Source organism: Chiloscyllium punctatum, chromosome 15 (assembly GCF_047496795.1).
Source record: "Chiloscyllium punctatum isolate Juve2018m chromosome 15, sChiPun1.3, whole genome shotgun sequence".
In the NCBI taxonomy this organism is placed as follows: Eukaryota; Metazoa; Chordata; class Chondrichthyes; order Orectolobiformes; family Hemiscylliidae; genus Chiloscyllium; species Chiloscyllium punctatum.
In genome coordinates, this window is record NC_092753.1 from 37,880,315 (window position 1) to 37,901,405 (window position 21,091).

Consider the following 21,091-nt stretch of genomic DNA (forward strand, 5'->3'; position numbering starts at 1 on the left):
TACATTAATACAATGACCATTGTTAGAGAAGGTGTGAAGAAGACCTAGATGATCCTTGCTCAGGATCCTAAGTTGTTCTCCCACAAGTCAACACCTCTTCATCATGGCTGATGTTTTCTGGTCCTCAGTATTAACCATTTCAGCTCCTTGCAACTTGTATAACACAACTCAGACTTTCTTTTTATTCCTATATGAGACGCGGGCTTCGCTGGGTGGATGTCCATTTCTTGTCCATCCCTAATTCTCAGTGAAAAGGTGGTGATGAGCTGCCTTCTTGAGCCACTGCAGTCCACCTGCTTCAGGTACACCGAAAATGCCATTTTGGGTGGGAGTTCTAGGATCTTGACCAAGTGATGCCGAAAAAACTGTGATGTATTTCCAAGTCAGGATGGTGAGTAACTTGGAGGAAAGCTTAGAGTCATAGTCATAGAGCTGTCCAGCATGGAAACAGACCCTTCTGTCTTGCTCGTTCATGCCAGCTCGTTCATGCTGACCAGGTATCCTGAATTAATGTAGTCCCATTTTCCAACATTTGGCCCATATCCCTCTAAACCCTCCCCATTCATATACCCATCCAGATGCCTTTTAAATGTAATTCTACCAACTTCCACCAGCTCATCCCATATACGACACCACCCTCTGCTAGAAAATGTTGCTCCTTCGACCCCTTTTAAGTCTTTCTCCTGCCATCTTAAACCTATGGCCCTTAAGTTTTGGACTCTCCTATGCTGGGGAAAAGATCTTGACTATTTACCAATGCCCTTCATGATTGTATAAACCTCTATAAGGTTACACCTCTGCTTCCGACACAATAGGAAAAACAGGCCCACCCCATTCAGCCTCTGCCTATAGCTCAACTCCTCCAACCCTGGCAACATCCTTATAAATCTTTTCTGAATCCTTTCAGGTTTCACAACATCTTTCCTATCGTAGGGGGAACAGAATTGTATACAGTATTCCAAAAGTGGTCTAACTAATCTCCTGTACAGCTGCGACATGACCGCGGTGGGGGAGTTCCAAACTGGAGGGCATAGATTTAGGGTGAGAGGGGAAAAATTTAAAATGGACTGAAGGGATAAACTCTTTACAGAGGGTGGTGCGTGTATGGAATGAGCTGCCACGGGAAATGGTGGAAGCTAGTACAATTACAACATTTAAAAGGCATCTGGATGAGTATATGAATAGGAAGGGTATAGAGGGATATCGGGCAAATGCTGGTAAATGGGACTAGATTTATATCTGGTCGGCATGGGCGAGTTGTACCAAAGTGTCTGTTTCCATGTTGTACGTCTCTATGACTCAATGACCTCCAGGTTTGGATATATCTGCAGACTTATTAACCATACGTACCTGCAGGTAATGGTGCTATCTTATATGTGCCATTAACCCTCTGGGAGGTACTGTGTTTGGAATGTACTGTGTAAGGAGTCTGTGAATTTCTGCAGTGCATCTTGTAGATAGCACATGCTGTAGAGCGGGTCAATATTTATAGATGTGGTGCAAGTCAAGTGGGTTGCATTTTCCTGGACAATCTCAAGCTTCTTGAATGTTGTTGGAGCTGCACTTATTCAGGAAAGTGAAGAGTATCCCATCGGACTTGTGACTTGTAGGCTTTGGGAAGTCAGCGAGTAACCTGCTGCAAGAGTTAAGCCTTTGACCTGCTCTTGTAGCCACTGTATTTATGTGGCTATTCCAGTTCATTTTGTTTTGGGCAATGGTAACTTTCAGCATGTTCATTGGTTGGGATTCAGTGATGGTAATACCATTGATTGTGAAGGATCATTGTTGCGTTCTCTTTTATTGGAGATGGCCATTTCCTGGCACTTGTGTGATGTAAATATCACTTGCTACTTGTCAGTCTGAGACTGGTTATTGTTCAAGTCTCTCTGCTCCTGGACACAGTCTGCTCCAGTAACTGAGGAGTCGCAAAAGGTGCTGAATGTTGTGCAGTAATCATCAAACATCTCCACTTCTGACTTTATGATGGAGGGTAAGTCATTGATGAAGCAGCTGAAGATGGTGGGGCCTAGGACATTACCTTGAGAAGCTACGATCTTGTGCAGTGGTGGTGTCCTACCTCTGGACCAGAACATCAGAGTTCAAATCCCACCTGTTGAGGTGTGTCAGATGTCTCTGAAAAGGTTGTTTAAAAACATCTTCCTTGAAGAACACCTGCAGAGATGTCTTGGAATTATGATGGAGTACCATTTAAGTACCAATTGTTGTTATTTCACTATTCCTTCTTTAATCAGACTGGATACTCTCCAGTGGTGACGTTGCTGCAATTTATCTCCCACAAGGAAAATAAAATCTTGTACAACTAACTAACTAAATATAAACTGCAGAGGCTGCTTACATGCATTTCTGTATTCTGTGAGGGTGCTTGAACAGAAAGCAAACAGTGAAGGCACCACTCAAAAATGCTGAAAGGAACCCTCAAGAATGTGATGAAAAAGACTGCTGTGAGAAAGAAGTTAATAATACTGTACCCAAGACAGACTAACATGGTTGAAAGACACTTACAAAATGCAAGAAACGACTGTAGTTTGTAGAATCATCAAACTGGACAAAGTAACAAGCCTGAATTGCTGTGTTACTCTCTAGGTATAAAATATTAAAAACTAGAACAAACACAAGATGAAGACAAATATGCAAGGGATGATCGATTTGGGGGGGGGGGAATGGTTAATTTTTGTGTGTGCCCACCCAATTACTACTTGCTTATGTTGTGCACCACAAGGAGTCAATAAGATACCTGCAGCCATGAGGTGGTCTGTGTCATTATGATTAATGACGACGCAGGCTGGCTTTCCATCAGCTGAGTGCAGCAACACATGCATTTCCCTTTCTGAGCTGTGAGAGAGTATCTCTCTCTCTTTTTGCCTTAATACATTGGCATAAACTGTTCAGATTCATTAAATTGCTGAATTAAATTTATTTAATTGGGACTTAAATAAGCTATTTAATTGCCTGCTTCAACTCATTTTCACTTAATGTTTTTGCATTACACACTGTCTGGTCCATTACATTTGCTCAATTTTTTTTGCTTTTTCATGCCAGTTTTTTACTCAATCTCCTAAAACCATCAATGTCGATTGCACTTTTTTGTTTCTCAACCAGCCAGTAAACTAGCTCATAACCCTTGACTTTCCTGCTCTGCATATCGCAGGTAGGCAGTAGGTGATATCATAGCTTAAAAATGTGTTGCTGGAAAAGCACAGCAGGTCAGTCAGCATCAAAGGAACAGGAGAATCGACGTTTCGGGCATAAGCCCGAGTCCAGTGAGCCATCAACATGTTTTCTCGAATATTTTTTAAAATTCTTGTTTATCCTGAAGGATAAATAGGCTAATTTGTCTGATTCCTTTCCACCCATGAGATTTTGAGGTTATACTAAACAGCTGGCACTCGATTTGGACTCTTACTTGATTAATGTACATTTTCTTTATGATATATATTTTATATTAACTCATACAATGAATGTTTTTATTTATAGAAAGTAGTCCTAAATCAATCAACTGCTATTACCTGAAAGACTGGGGCTTTCTTAAATCAGAAAGAGAAATAGTTCAGTTATTAATTTTGACCAAAATTATTTGGGTCTGAACCTTCTGTTTGCCTGTTGTGGTGCTGTGTAGCATTGAGGACAGACTCATTGGAGTGCGTAGCCAGTCATGTTTATCAACATTTGAGCAAACAGATGAACTATATGAATAGACGGAGAATGTACATTTGAGTGACGTGTCCCCGATTCTGTAGTTGGCAGAGACCTTGGCATTTTTTTTTCCAGTCCTTGTTTGATTATCTTCATCAGCTCAGCTCATGTTAATGCTTTTAATTTAGTCCAGGTGGATTTTCTTCTGAATAAAATTCTGGTTCTCAATTCCTCTGACCTTGCTTCTACAGTATACTGGCTTTTGAAATCCAAGTTTGCTGTAACCTAATTGTGAGACTTATTTCTTTAAGTAAATGACTGCTGATGTAATTTGCTTTACTGTTGCTATTTGACCTTTGAATGTTTTGCCAATTCCATGTGCACATATAATTGACATTATAAATTAGGAATTATGTGAAGGATAATATCATATTGGTCTTTGGGGATAATTGTGATGTACAACGGAGCAGGTACAATGAAGACAACTTTTTAATGTTATTCTGTAAAGCTTGTAATGGAAATATTGTAGCCACTGTGCTTGTATGGCTAATGTCTGGTTGAGTTTCTGGTCAATGGTAACTCCCAAGGATAACAGTTAGATTCTATCTTGTTTAATATAATGTTTGACAGGCACTTGTGTGTTGCAATTGTTTCTTGAACCACAGAATTGCCGGTACTGAACGTATTTGCGAAGGGAGAAGCTAACCATCATCCTTTGTCATTCAGTGGCATTATCATTACTGAATCCCCTGCTATCAATCAAACTAAACTCAACTGACCTATGGGAAAGTCTCAGACCCAAGGGCATAAACTCATTGTAATAGATCACCCATTTAAGACCGAGATGGGAAGAAATTTCTTCTCTCAGACACTCTTTACCACAGAGGATTGTACAGGTTGGGTCAGTAAGAATTTCAAAGCTGAGATAGACAGATGTTTATATTAATAAGGGAATCAAAGATTGTGAATGTCAGAAAGTGGAGTTCAGGATCATCAAATCAGTCATGATCTCATTGATTGCTGAAACAGACTCAACAGGCTGCTACATCTTATGGTATAGTAATTTCTAAAATGTTCAAAGACCCTACCTCAGTCTTTTGAGGCAGAAGTTCCAAATGGAATGCCCCTCTGAAAGAAAAAATGTCCTACTTCTGCCTTTACAACAGGACCCCTAGTTTGAAAATAGTGTCATTGATCTTCTGAAGCTCATTCAAGATCTTACACATTTAAGTCAAGTCACCTTTCACTCTTCTAAACTCCAGTGAAAACCAATCCAGTCTGTCCACTCCTTTAGCATGAGACAACATGCTCATTCCTGGTATTAAGCTACTAAGCTTCTCTGAACTCTCTCCAATACATAGACATCCTTCCTTAAATAAGGAGACCAAAACTACATGCAATAATTTGGATGTGGTTTCACGAATGTAATGAAGTAAAACAGCCTCACTTTTATGTTCAATTACTCTCCTAACAAATGATAGCATTCCATTAACCACCTTGATCACTTGCTACCACCATTGTACCTTTTAATAGTGAGTTTTGTGGAAGAGGACAGATCACTGATAAATCTTAACAAGTCAAGACACTTGTCTTGCATAACAGAAGACAGGAAACAATATGATAGCAATGGTTTCAAGTTATATTGACAAGTTAGGCAAAATGACTTAAGGCTATCGGAGCCAAAACCGTGTTTGTCTCCATCAGGATTTGGTGTTAGACCATTCAAAAGTTATCTCAACGTTAGCATAAATAGCAAGTGATAGACAGAGCTAAGCGATCCCACAACCAACAGATCAGATCCAAGCTCTGCAGTCCTTCCACATGCAGTTGTGACTGTTGGTGGACAATTAAACAACCCACTGGAGGAGGAGGCTCTGCAAATATCCCAATCCTCAGTGATGGAAGAACGCAGCACATCTGTGCAAAAAATAAGGCTGATGCATTCACAACAATCTTCAGTCAGAAGTGCCGAGTAGATGATCCATGTAGGGCTCCTCCAGTTGTCCCCAGCATCACAGGTACCAGTCTCCAGCCAGTTCGAATCACCCCACGTGATATCAAGAAACAGATGGAGGTACTGGATACTGCAAAGGCAATAGGCCCTGGTAACGTTCTGGCAATAGTACTGAAGGTGTGTGCTCCAGCACTTGCTGCTCCCCGAGCCAAGCTCTTCCAGTACGGTTTGCTGCTTTTGAAATTTGCTGTCTTTCTCAATTCTGTTCCAACTTAAGGAAAATGCAGCAGGAAGGATTGAAGACTACTTCTTAAGTTGTTTGTACAGGCCAACAGGCAGTAGAATAGTTTCTTAGCTCTGCGAACTGGTCAGAAGGCCTGCCCATGTTAACTTCATGTTTAATTCGATATTCTTGACTAAACAGCTATGAAGACCAGTACATTCCACCAATGGAGGGTTTGAGTTCAGTCATTTGCATTGCTAGTATGAGATCTGACAGAGCAGAGACCTTATGGCAAATACTTGAAGGAGAGAGGCTGTGAAAAAGTATGCCATGCTTCTATCCTTAGGTCAGTCGCTTATTTGATTCCAGTACCATATTGTGGCACATACCTTCTACACCAAGAGGGCCAACACCCTCTAGAGACATATCTTAGCTGTTGCTACTTTGCAGTATATAATTCTATTGGTCTTTGTAGCACTTCTTGATCCTTAAACACATTCTGTAGACAAATGAGGCTGAAAGAGATTTAGAGATGACCTTTGTGTGAATGGTTAATGTCTTATGATTGCCATTAACTTGAGGCTGAGAAGACTGCAGTATTGTGTGGAAGGTTGCTGACCTTGCTGTTGCTGGGAACTCACAACTAATGCATGGCACTGTGAAGCAGGTGAATACTTGCATTCTGGTTGACATTTTAAAATGCTACATAAGAATTAACATTAATTATAACAAGGATATACACAGTGCCAAGAGGGCTTTTTATTATCCGGTCAAACAGCAACCCATTTACAACCAAAGATGATAAATTAATAGAAATTAATGTTGACAATCTATTCAGAAAATTAGCTGAACATACTGAAACTACTTTGCGAATATGGATTCATGTATTATAAGGTGGGTGATTGAAATCAGTCCTGAAGCAAATCATTGCTTGACATTTTGGTTCTCAATCAGAAATTTGTGAGTGCTTCCATTGTAATTGAATCAATAATTATTGACCATTTTAACAAAAGAACTGTTAGCAGCATTTGCAAAATGCAGCAAGCAAAGCTCAATATCAGTCCTGACTTTATAGATGGCTAAATTAAACCTGTATTAATAGTATGGCAGAAAGTTTTCCAGATGAGCAATTAAACACCAAAATAAGAACGCAAGGCTCCTACTTGTACAAAATCAGTTTGAGCTATCTGTGACCAATAACATAAGGCAAGTTTACAATGTAAATGTACTGTGGGGTACAGCAATGCTAAAGTACAACCTCTGTATAGTTTGAAAACCAAACGACCAAGTGGAACAAACGTAAAATATGGTCATTCTTGGATATCCTGTTTAAATAATACCTTTTTGAATTGATCCATATAAATCTAATGGAAATAAACACTCAAGTATTGGCTACTTGAATGTGTTTTTTTTAACTGAGCTTTTGTTCCTCCATTTTACATTGCATTAGTCAAGTCAAAACCTTGTATTGGTGAGATCATTTTTGTGTCTAGTTCAAATGAGATAATCAAATAACTATGCTGTGTGACAAGTGTAACAAGGGCTAATTGGGGAAAGATTTACATTTGGCTTATGAATCAAATTTGTACTTTACCTTTGAATTAAAACTTTTGATGGGTGGGTGACAGATGAGAATACTGAGATTACTTCCTGTAAATTGTGTTTAGTCTCAATGAGATGTCAATTAGAATCCAATATATCCAGTGCATGACGAAAAGTTGAAACCACGGAAATAAGATATCTTGGAGCTCCAGAGTGGAGTAATTTAGTGGTTGACAGTTATTTACAAAAGTCATCAGCAAAAGCAATTATAAATAGAGGTCACTTTATGGGTGTATTTGATACCTGAGGACTTAGTTTCATTATTATTATCAGGCTATTTGAAAGTGAAGGAGAACATAAAGTATGTACTTAAATGTTTATTTATGTAAGTAAATCGTGTAGAATGACTCCCTATTGAATCCACAGAGCAAGATTTTATTGCACATAATTGACAGTGAAGCATGTACTTTGCAATATAACTTGTAAACATTGAGAGGCACCACAGATTCATTTGGCTGAATCTTACGTTTCATTGCTTCTCAACAGAAGCCCCAGAATTTACCAGAATCTGTTGGGCTTGAGACATCTTTGAAAGCACATTTTGCACCCAGACAATCACTAAGCCCAGAGCAGCCCTGCTGAGCTGCTGACATTTTCTGTGGAACACTGAGAGATATCAGCATTCCACTTTGCAGAGATATCAGCATCCCACATTTTGTCTGACCTATCTTATGATGATATATAGTTGTATACCAGTGTATAAAATGGAGTGCAATTATTTTGCAAATGCTAAGATGGAAAACTGTTTAGGAACTTATGCTCAGCATACATCTTCAAAAAAACAAAACCATGAATGTTACATTTATCAACCCTGATCTACATGCACGTTTGCATTGACATCGCAAAGTATGATTAACTAATGTGACCATTGTAAAGTAACAATCAACATGAGGGGATGGTAGAATTTACCTGTCTCCATCAGTGTTGTTCATGGAAGGGGTATGTACATGATGGGAGTTGCTTGCCTGTTGCCATGTGGGAGGAGCTTAAACATCATCAGATTATCACTAATCCGTGAGGCTGGTTAGCAAATTTACTGATGTGATAGTTTCTCAGCAAAGTCTATGCCAGATTCATACCATTCTTATCCTCCATGACTACTCTGAAAGAAGATGCAATTTCCTTGTGTTAACTGTCCTCCGATTGCCAAGTCTCATAGAGCGCAGTGATCTCAATGATCCCTCTACTGACAACAGCAGCTCTTCTCTTTGATCTGTTAGCTGTGGCAGTGTCCATGAGGGTGAACCTTTTCCATGTGCCAATGATGATTAATTCCATTTTTAAGATTAACTTATGACCGTGTTTGTGGAATCTGTTCCAGGTCTGGCTTGGTTGATGAAAGGGGCAAAGACAAATATTGTTAGAACATCTTTTTAACCCATTTCTATTAGGCAGCAATTAAGCAGCAAGGCCCTGAAAAGTATTGTTCATGGGCTGCCAAGTCCCTAGTTTGCTGCTTTCCAGTGAAAAACAACCTTGAGCCATCAGTGTGAAGTTCACAGCTAGAGCTCCTGGTAAATGCATACTACATGCTGCATCACTTGCCCAGTGCCACTGGACATGTGATGATGGATGACAAATGAAAGATTGTTGCACATGGATTATTGTCAGAGAAGTTTGCACATTGTCAGCCTCAAACTCCTGACCTGATCTTTCTTGGTCCAGTGTCAGCCTCATCACACCAGTCCCAACCTAATTAACTTATGGCTCAAAATGGCTCTGAATGTCGTGGCTGACCAGAGAATCTTCTGTGTTTTGTAAACTCTGTGTGATCCACTTTAAGACCATTGACCATTACATTGGTCTCACCTTCCCAGACTGCTAGAATCAGTCTTTGTATGTCAGAGTAAACAAATCTCTAAGTTACCCAGAATAAACTTGATGGTATCCATTCCCATTCTTTGAATTGGGTTTAGCTACAATCACTTGCCACCAACTGATGAGTTGGATGAAAGTGGGGACCCAATACAGGGTGACCTGCTCCAAAGAGTGCAGTGAGCCTACCTAGCAGAGGGGTTATTCCTCCCTTGCACCATTTAAATCCTCAAATTTTATGAAATTACACGTCCAAACTCAAAAGTACATGGATGAGACTGAGGATGAAAATGAGAGACAGCAGCTGGTGGAATTGAAATTCAAATAACATGTCTGGAAAATGAAACTAGTTATCAATTACAGTGAGTGATTGTTATAAAAAAAAAGCTCTTTCACTGACAAATGTTCTTTAGGGAAGGAAATTTGGAATCTTTATCTGGCGTGCTGACGTGAGCGACATGTCAGTCCTGTTCCCAGTAAAATGTGGTTGACTCTTAAATGCATGAACAGATCATTCAGTTGAAGGGCAATTAAGGATCAGCAACTAATGCTAGTATTGCCAACATTCCATGAATGAAAATATAAAAACATTCTCAACACCTTCCTGAGGCAGGAGACTAGCCAACAAATCCTGTTAACATGGATGCTACTGCAGTTGTCTTCTTTGTGATCAATATTGCCATCTTCCCAGCAAAACAATCAGGGCCTTCCTTTAACCTTTAATAGCCTTATAACACAGGGCTATTGTTAGTCAGATTTGAGAATAGGTCACTTTATTTTTCCCTAAATGTAAGACATTCCTGAAATACAAAGGAACAAGAAGAGAAATTGCTGGAAAAGCTCAGCAGGTCTGGAGAATCTGTGAAGAGGAATCAGAGTTAACATTTTGGGTTGAGTGACCCTTCCTTAGAACTTTGCAACCTCAGAATCTTACAAAGTTCATAATAGTGTCATTTTTTTCTGGATGGCAAACTCCCAAACATCATTACTAGGTTTGACTTTTTTTATTTTAAACTTGTGTCCTGATGTCCTATTCACAAAGCTTGGTTTCTGGATGCACCTTTTCCATTCAGGTTATGTCATGCAATTCTGCACAGACACCTTTCCTAAATTCTTTTCAAAAATGTTCTCGTCTTTCCTCAAAAGTTTGCATTTAGATATGAGGAAACATTCTTATTGCTCTTCTCTTCAAAACCTCCGACTGTCTTGTGTGTGTTGTTGTGAGCGTACCTGATCTAATACTCAAGGTCTGACCTGACTAGAGCCCAAACAGTTTTGAATGCAGATTTATTTGTTGTGTTCTCCATTTTTATTTATATAGTTAATATTCCATTCATAATGTGGCTTGTGAATTGTACAAAATTTAAATATGCTCAAACTGTTCCTGAAGTATGAATATTGCCCATTTTACCTTGTATTTGTCCTTACAAAGCTCCACATGTCATTATTCATTTATGTGCCATTGTCCATATACCACTGCATATTTTGTCCAAAAAAAAGTTGTAATTGTCAAGTTTATGCTTCATGAAGAGCACTTCCTAATTTGAAATTATCTGTAAATTAGACCACTTGCTTTTTCTCCATTCAAGTGCCTAATGTATATTTTATCACATTTAAGATAACTTCACAGTATGAAAAACATTAAATGAACAAAACAACTGTAACTATCAGAAAAGTTGATTTGGCTACAGTAAGGAACTAGGAGTTTTTAAAATGATTAAGCATGTAGTGACTCCAACTGCTAAGGCTTACTACAATTTTCCTTGTCTGCAATGCAAAAGGTAGTTGTATTATTCAGCTAACTAATAACTTTATTTCTCCAGTTTATTCCCTTGTCCTCATCAAGGCACAGACTCTTTTGTGGGGTATGGTTTAAAATAACCAGTCATTCTTGGAGTACATTGCTGAAGTGAGGGTTCACATATTAACCCATGAATAGCCACAGGTGTACAGTATTTCATGCTTTGAAATTGTTCACCATTTGATTAGATACTCACTGATCTGTACCTCATCTCCATTTGTTCATTGCATATCATCAGAAAAGAAGTCCATACCTAGCATGTCAGCAATAAGCATTTCTATTCACCAGTACAAATGCTGTTCCCAAGAAGCTTTGAAACATCATCTGCTAAGATTGGGGTGCTTTCTACATTATGTGGCAGCCATGCTACCTTGTTTATAATTGATCCCTCAACAAAATGACACACAAGTTTTCATTTGTAGTGTGTCTGATCAAAGCTATCAGAAACAACACAAAGTGTTTCTGAGGTAACAAATTGCTTTGGAATGTGGCAGCTTTTCTCCTCAGGCAAACTGTAATTATAAAGGGGTATAAATAATTCAGAACTTGAAATGAATTGAGATTTGGGATTAATTGTAATACAAGTTGTGTGGGAAGAGTGTAGGTTGTTTTTTTCTTTCCTTTGATAAATGTCTTGAGGTCCCTCCATACTAATATGCAAACCTTTCAAATGCGGTTTCTTTGGTCCAAAACCCTTGTTAGTTTTGTGATCTGAATCCTGCTCTGTGTAATCGCATGTAGCATCTACCACGAAGATTGGGTTCTTCTTGAAATTTATTGATGCTTATCAAATATATATGTGGCTATGGTATCACAGATGTATATGTAATTTGGGAGTTTGTATTGAGTGATGTCACTGTAAATTATACAAATGTAATTGACTCTCTGAACATACCATACTTGTCCAATTCCATTATTCCATTATTCTGTCTGCTGAGAGAGTAAATGAAGGTGAGCTCGGTTCATTTATAGCACAATGTCACATGCAATAATATCATGTAACTGCTGTAAATATGTCCCCATGTGAAATCTGTGCAATAGTGCAACAGTTTGTAAGAATTGTTTGAACAAAAATAGTCTTGTGATACAGCAAATGGCTTTTGTGAACCTGATATTATACACTTCTGATAATATATGATTACTGTTAATACCTTTCAACATGGAAAATCTGCAAAGGTGACAAATTCAGAGTCTGTCTTTCCTTCCATTGCTGTTTCTGAGCACAGGGCCATGGACTTGCACTAGATTGATCCATACTTACAGGAAAGCACTGTAGTGTTTACCATGGCCTCCTGAGTGATGGCTGACCAGGGGAGATTCTTCCCGCTTGCCACCTACCATCAAACACACTGTAAGGACTTCCAGATTGAAAATCACCCTGTTTCCCCACGTTAAACATATCTTCCTGTGAGACTCGATCGTGGACCTTCTAACCCTGAACTGAGGGTGCTCCCACTGTGTCACAGGTTTCCCCATATAGAGTGACAATTCTTCTAATATCCGCCTTTTGATGCATTTGAATGTGTGTATTATAACATATCATTTCCAAGTAGCAAGCATGCATGCCCTTAGAGATGCATGATAATTTTAACTTAAAATGAGTTTATTTATTTTTAAATCAACTCTGACCACAAATATGACAGCTTAGCAGGATACAAAGTGGAAAAAAAGCTAAAACGTGCCAGTTAGCTCTCCAGTTAGAGTGGTATAATAAATCTACTGACTTCTCTAGTGTCAGTCTTCAATTTTAAACAATTCAAATTGAATGATAATAGTTTATGTACTTGCATATAGCCCTGTGTATTGTATATTTGAGTTCTGTATTATATAGGCAGTTTTAAAAGATTTTATGTAATTATCACAGCTATTAAGTTATGAATTACAAATATATAAATGCATGTTAATTCATGGATAAACCTATAAAAAATGCACTTGTCCTCTGCCCAGGAGGTTTGAGAGATCTGTGGAGAAATGGCGCACCTTCAATTATGGAATGAAAGACCTGGTGAAGTGGATGACGGAAGCAGAGCAGATCCTGACTGACATCAGGATGGATACTGAAAATATAGAGCCAGAGAAAACTAAACAGAAACTCAAGGTAATTATGCATCAAGTGCCTCCTTATTGAAATGACCACAGTTTTACATTGGAATGAGTCCTCGTTAGAAAATAAATAGAAGCGTCTGCTTCCAAAGGCAATAATATTTTGTAAAGGAAAACTTTGTAATAGAATAAAACTGTCTAGTTCATGCTTGCTGTTACCAACTTTAGGAGTCCAATAATTACAAAAAGGATCTTTATAATATTTATTTCTGGATATTTGTGCTTTCTGTTCACTTTGCAGTAAATGTTGCAACATTAGATTTTTACGTTATACAAAGGCTTAGCAATAACTCAGATGGCTAAGGAAGAATAAATCTATGGTTGATATCCTGATACTGATGCAACTTTAATAAGCATTGCGATTTGTGGGTAGCTCATGCTCCATTGTGTCATCTTTTACACCATTTTTTTATACCTGTATTCTTTGTGGTCGTTTGACACAGAGTAATCGGTAGATTATTTACCGTTAAGTGGCAGCATATGTTGAGGTATAATTACAAGAGAATCATAAAGAAGTCTTTATGGGCTGAATTGTTTTTGGAGATTTTACATATACAAGTCTGGTGGGATGGAAGGCAATAAAAAAATTCCATTAGCTCTGCAGTAATAGAAACTGTTAAGTGTTCTGTCTTTTCCTGGATTAGTGATGCAGATCTTTATGAGCAGTGCTTGGTGACCCGTATGTAAAATTAATGAGGCGTGTGTTTTGAAGTGCAGTATGTGCCCTTATGTTTTGATCAAGAAATAACCCGTCCTGAAACCAGAGAAGTGGAGCATACAAGAAAGAATGTCTTGCCCTTGATTGATCTATATGGACCAGAAATAAATATGTATTTAAATTAAAACACGTAGAGACGTAATATCTATTATGTGGGTCATGGACATCAAAAGAGTGAGGCTAAAATACAGGAGATAATTGGATAGGAGCATGCAGATATACTTCAGTTCTAATATTGAAGTTAAACAAGTTAAGTCATTATTTTTATGTTACTTGTGGCTGAGAGGCGAAGTGTGGAGCATTTTGGAGCTTTTCTTAGCTGGGTGGAGGGGGTGGGGTGCTGATACCACTGTATCACCACTGGTGAGATGCTTACATGAGCAATTTCTGTCCTATGCATTGATATGGGATCCTGAATGAGAGAAAAAAAAGCAAGTTAACAGAAGTGCTTGAACGTGTATAAGTTCTAAAATATTGTGTGTATTTGTTACATCACAGTTCATAGAATCAACCAGATGGATTCTAACTACAGCCCTGCCTGCTGTGACATAACTTCCATGTCACTGTATGCAGCCCTCTAAAGATAAAGGGGAATATTCTATTATGCTTTTCAATTCATGTTGGACTTCTACCTGCCCACAAACTTTGAATGGTTTCTATAACTGCACTCCTAAACCCCTCTACTGATTCATAGTTCCTTACTTCTCACCTTTAGAAAGGGCTCCGATCTACTTTTCTTGAGCATAATGTAGATGATCTCACACTTTTCTAGATTCAAGTGCAGGAGAACAATCTCTCCTTGTAACTGTAATCATTCATTCCTGAAACCATTTCTGTAAATCTGTTTTATAACTTCTCTATAGACGTCACACTGTACCTGAAGTGTGTCACCCAGAATTGAGGTCACATCAAGTGAGAAGTGGAAGCATGAATTATGTGAGCCAGGGTTTAGGATTGCAGTAGGTTGCTTTTTTTTTCATGAAATGAAGACATATAATGATTTGCAAATGAAGAAAATGTGATGAATTTAATGTATCAGAAGATGAAAAGCATGTAATGTTTGATTAAGTTTGTAATGGTAGGGCTGCTGAATTTCAGCATTAAGGCATTAGATGTGCAGCCAGGTATGATTGTTCTGGAGCTTGTGTCAGCTGGTGTTAGGCTGCCAGTGATGAGGAAATTGGAAATGTCAAACCATGAGGTAGGAATGCAAGGAGATGGTTTGGATTGATCTTTGAGCATTTCTTCTTTGTTTCTAAGAATGATAAAGTATCCACAGCCTGCCACTTAATGTTGTGCTTGAATTTGATACAAGAAACTATTTTGTGATATCATCCACAATCAGACAATGTTACTGTCACTGAACGACTGAGGTTCTCCCCCAACCAGTCTCTTCACTTACTTAATGAGGAATGACTGAATTAAGCAATATTGGACATATGAGTGAACAGCAGGTTGTAGTTTATTTGAAGCGCAATATTTCTAGTTTACTGCTTTTCGTGAAGTTGGCATTCTCCATTGAAGCCTAATGTACAACCAAACATTTGGCATACCTGTACCAATGTGTAGTTTTGTGGGTTTATTTTGTTTGTAGGTATTTTAAGTTACGTTGTGTTATGGAATGTCATGACAGTTTTGTTTGATTTAATCTGCTTGTTATAAATCTTTTGTAAATAATCTGTTTGAGACCTAATGAAAAGTTATTTTAGTATTGGAGTTAAGATATTTTAGTGGCAGAGACAATATATTAAATCAAACAGTATCCTATATATTAAGTGCTAATAGTTCAGATATGAAATGTGGAAAATATGGAAATTAGCGAACAATTGATATTCAAGTGTTACATATGGGATAAGTGGGTTCATTTGCGACTCAGATCAGGCTTTTTGTTCATTTTCTGAATTACACTTACATGGGATATTCAAATTTTGCACTTGAAAATGAATATTTTAGTTCAAATCGATTCACTGATAAAAGCAATGTTCAAAAACTTGAAATTGATTCTACTTTGCATAGCTGTATCTAGAATAACTCTCTCTCTCTCTCTGTCTGTCTCACTCTCTCTCTCTGTCTCTGTAATTGCCGAATTTAAAGGGCTTGTTACCAGCTCTGTTCTAGAGCTATTTATGCCACTGCATTCATCATGTCCCACTGTGACAAATCGTTTCCATAATTGGGACACCATGGTTCTCTGCATTATGTTTTTGGAAAATTTGACCTGTAGGCAACTGAGCTAATTCTGCATCCATTGTGGTGTTTTCCAGTCTGCGTCAAATTTATTTGTGAACTTCGTTGTCTTTCTGCAGTGAATGTATTATTTTTTCACTATTGTTCATCATGCATTCTTGGAAATGAAGCTGAAAAGCATTCTTTCCTGGGAAAGAGAGAGATGGAGGGCGGGAGAATCAGGTTCAAGGGTTCTCTTCTCCTATTTCGTATGTTCAGATGTAAAGAGAATTCAGATTAATGTGAATTGTGTTTTTTTTAAGTTGGTTTATTATGTCCAAACCTTTTTTGAAACAAGGAGTTTCAGTTTATTGGAGGGAAAATGACAGTTGAGAAAAATTATAAGAGTGTAAGAAATAGGAACAGGAGCAGACATTCGGCCCCTTGAGCCTGATCTATCATTCAATAGAATTATGACTGATTCAGTATTCCACTTTCCTGCCCTTTCCCATTCGTTCTGATTCATCTACTGAACACCACTTTCTCTATCTCAGCCTTACATATTCACAATGACTCTGCTCCCACAGCTCTCTGTAGCAAGCAGTTCCAAAAACTCTCAACCCTCAGTGAAGAAATTCCTCTTCACGTCAGTCTTAAATTGTGACCTCTTTCTTCAGAGACCTATGGTCCTGGACTGTCCCTTGAGGGGAAACATCCACTCGGCATTTACCCTGTCCACACACTTAAGAATCTTATATGTTTCAATGACATCACCTCCCATTCTTCTAAATTCCAATGAGTAGACGCCCAACCTGTTTAATCTTTGCTCATCAGGCAATCCCTCCATACCCTTGATCATCCTCATGAACTTCTCTGAACTGTCTTTGATGAAAATACACCTTTTCCTTAATAAGACGACCAAAACAGCTTGAAGTACTCCATATGTGGCCTCATTGTTTCAGTGATTTTTTTACAGCAGAAGACTATTACCAATAATTCTGGTCCTTAATATGCCACCACAGCCTGTTAGTATGTATTGTGTTTTTTTTTGTAGCTTGTAAGCTGCATTTGCTATTTTGAGGTATGCTGTCTACATCTTGGTGAATTGATTGAAGAAAGCCCCTTTGTTGACTTGCTGGAGATAAAATCCAATGTATGTTGAGAGCCATCAAAGTGTATCAATTCACAGAACTAACCGCCAATCAATTTGCTTTCAAGTGTGCCTTGTGTGAAGTTTCTGCAGAATAGAAATGATTCTTGGACCCTCCTGATTGAGGGAGAAGGAATGTAGTTGCTGTAGATGTTACACAGGTGAAATTAGAATTGAAAAGAATGGTTTAAAGGCAAATATGGTCCCTAACTCTGACTGCATATATTCCAGGAGACATCGATGGAAGTAATAGAATGGAGAGCCAGTGATGTGGTGCGAGTGGGTGAAACTCAGCAAAAAGGATAGAAATCAAGGCTGAGATAAACTATGGAATGAATGTAACCAACACAGACTTGTTTAATTACTCTGATACATAGTAAGAGGTAATGAACCTGACCCCATTAAATTCTGCCTGAGCAGCTCCAGTTCCTCCCAGGAACATAAATCCATAAAATGTGACAGTCTATCCATTTCAATCCAAGACCAATTAAAAACATTGGTAAAACTAATTTATTTGATACTAGCTTCCAGCCAGTCTTAGGCAAGCCGAACCTTGTTTCACAGCCGGTAGCCTTTCTCTAGCTTTTCAGGCTGAATGAGCATTATCCACACTGATGGTGTGTAGGCTGTTCAGCTATCTCCATTGCGTGGCCACTACCGATGCCTGCTCAGGCATTTCAGTGGTTGGGGGTGTGGACTCTAGACATAGGACGGGTCAAGTACTTTTTGAACATGGAGTGCAATTTGCTGCTGTTATGTCATTGATGTTTCTCTCTCAAAATCAAACTTGCATTTCTGGAGAGTCACTTAGAGAGAGAAAAAACAGTCAAACTTATGAATGAAACACACCAGTCTGAATTGTCTTGCATATTTCAAAATGGAGCCCCAAGTATATTTCTAGCTAACAATGATCTCTTACTGTTTTTTTTCCCCCTCTGGCAGGTAGAACCCTGGTGAACCCTGTGCTTGGCTAGGCACTGTTGCAGGAGACTGGCATGTTCCTGCAATGGGTTCTTTTGACTGCCCAAAGATAGAGGCCATTTCCAATGAACTCCCAGCCATTCCAGGAGTATTGGTGACCCTCATGACAAATTGCAATCAAACTGTCAAAATTACTGAGTTATTATATTCTTTGAAGTAATTGGTTAATTGTTGTGCCAGGTTGCAGAGGGCAAAAACATTAGCATCAATCTCACGAGGAATGGGTCAAATTGATTGAAGCCCAGCCAAGCTGAAGATCAAAATCCAAACCTTTTGCAGATGTACTGCTGAAAGCAGACAGATCACCGTAGCATTGATGTTATTTTTTGTGTCCAAAAATACCTACCTTTTTCCCTACATTTCCTACACTTAAGAAAGAATGCTTGGTGAGGCTTTTAGGGACTTATCAAAGTTAAATAACATACTGGAAGTGTGCACGTATTTCTTTTGTCCAATTATAAAATAAGTATTGATGGAATTACAAAACCTCATTGTTTTCATATAATTAAAATAGGATTGTGAAAGTGATCTCAGTCTTCAGTGACTAAGCTGGCAGACTGCATTGTTTTTTTAGATATCTACTAGGATGTGTAGAGGAAATAATCCCTGACTGGTATTGCAAAAAAAAAGACTGCAACTTTGGTTGATGAAGATTATTTTTCCAAAATATATCTTGTACATTCTTAAGTTACTGAATAAACTGCACAATGTGGAATGCATACTGTGTGTGCATAGCACTTCTGCAGTTTGTCAATCAGTACCAAGTAACTCAATATGCTCAACATCACCATATTTGATTGCTACCAAACATAAGATGTGTCATGAAGAAGATGAAGGAAGACATTGAAAGTAAAAAAATAAAGGTGCATCTTAAGGCCATATTGGCCAGAACAATAAAAAAAGCATATAATGTGAAAGGAAGGAGATTGAAGAACTCAGATTCAGTGGGATTTGGGTGTCCTTTGCATGAATTTTCAAAGGTGAAATGAAAGTAGAGCAAGCAATTAGGTAAGCTCGTACGTTGTTATCATTTACCAAGGTTATGCTTCATTTTTACAGCGCATTGGTGAGATCGCATTAGAATATTGTAGAATTGATCACCTCATTGAAGGAAGGTCTTAAATGTATTTGAAGTAATTCAGAGCATGTTTGTGATACAAATACCTGGAATAGTGGGGTTGCTTCCTTGCAAAAGTTGGATGGGATTTAGAAGAGTAAAAGGGGACTTGATTGAAATATTTAAGATTCTGAGTGGTCTTGACACGGTAGATATATTGAGGAGAATTTTAGGAGTCACTGTTTAAAAATCAGAGATCTCCCATTAAAACAGATGATATCAAGTTGTTTCGCTGAAGGTTATGAGACTTTAGAACTATCTTCCTGAAAAGGTGGTGGGAACAGAACCATAGAGTCATCAAGGTGGACAGCATGGAGGTTCATGCCGACCAGATATCCCAACCCAATCTAGTCCCACCTGCCAGCACCCGGCCCATATCCCTCCAAACTCTTCCTATTCATATACCCATCCAGATGCCTTTTAAATGTTGCAATTGTACCAGCCTCCACCACTTTCTCTGGCAGCTCATTCCATACACGTACCATCCTCTGCATGAAACAATTGCCTCTTAGGTCTCTTTTATATATTTCCCCCCTCACCCTAAACATATGCCCTCCAGTTCTTGACTCCCCCACACCAGGTTCGAGATTTTGTCCATTTATCCGATCCATGCCCCTCACGATTTTATAAATCTCTATAAAGTCACCCCACAGCCTCTCACTCTCCAGGGAAAACAGCCCTAACCTATTCAACTTCTCCCCATACCTCAAATCCACCAACCCTGGCAACATCCTTGTAAATCTTTTTTGAACCCTTTCAAGTTTCACAACATTTTTCCGATAGGAAGGAGACCAGAATTGCATGCAATATTCCAACAATGGCCTAACCAATGTCGTGTACAGCCGCAACATGACCTCCCAACTCTTCCATCAATACTGTGACCAATAAAAGAAAGCATACCAACCGCCTTCTTCATTATCTTATCTACTTGCGACTCCACTTTCAAGGAGCTATGAACCTGCACTCCAAGGTCATTTTGTTCAGCAACACTCCCTAGGACCTTACCATTAAGTGAATAAGTCCTGCTAAGATTTGCTTTCCCAAAATGCAGCACCTCACATTTGTCTAAATTAAATTCATCTGCCACTTCTCAGCTCATTGGCCCATCTGATCAAGATCCTGTTGCAATCTGAGGTAACCTTCTTTGCTGTCCACTGCACCTCCAATTTTAGTGTCATCTGTAAACTTACTAACTTTACCTCTTATGCTCACATAACAATCATTTAGATAAATGATTAAAAGTAGTGGACCCAGCACTGATCCTTGTGGCACTCCACTGGTCACAGGCCTCCAGTCTGAAAAACAACCCTCCACCACCCACCCTCTGTCTTCTACCTTTTGAACCAGTTCTGCGTCCAAATGTCTAGATCTCCTTGTATTCCATGAGATCTAACCTTGCTTACTAGTCTCCCATGGGGAACCTTGTCGAACACCTTACTGAAGTCTATATGGATCACATCTACCGCTCTGCCCTCATCAATCCTCTTTGTTACTACTTCAAAAAATTCAATCAAGTTTGTGAGACATGATTTCCCACACACAAAGCCATGTTGAATATCTCCAATCAGTCCTTGCCTTTCTAAATACATGTACATCCTGTCCCTCAGGATTCCCTCCAACAACTTGCCCACTACCTATGTCAGGCTCACTGGTCTACCATTCCCTGGCTTGTCCATACCACCTTTCTTAAACAGTGGTATCATGTTAGCCAACAGTCCTTGAATATTTCTAAAGTGGAGTTGGGTAGATACTTGTTAAACAAGGGTGTGAATGGTTATCAAGGGTATGTGGATTTGAGATTATAGCC

The 21,091-nt window shown here is 38.7% G+C and overlaps 1 protein-coding gene across 16 annotated transcripts in view; it reads left to right on the plus strand.

Annotated features, from left to right (window-relative positions):
• The window catches only part of dmd (dystrophin), a 1,983,813-nt gene that overhangs the window by 1,120,824 nt on the left and 841,898 nt on the right, over window positions 1-21,091 (plus strand). For all 16 annotated transcript variants that reach the window (XM_072585000.1, XM_072584994.1, XM_072584999.1 and 13 more), the window contains one exon: window positions 12,997-13,147. In XM_072585000.1, the coding sequence (XP_072441101.1) occupies window positions 12,997-13,147 (151 nt within the window). The remainder of the gene's footprint in view (window positions 1-12,996; window positions 13,148-21,091) is intronic.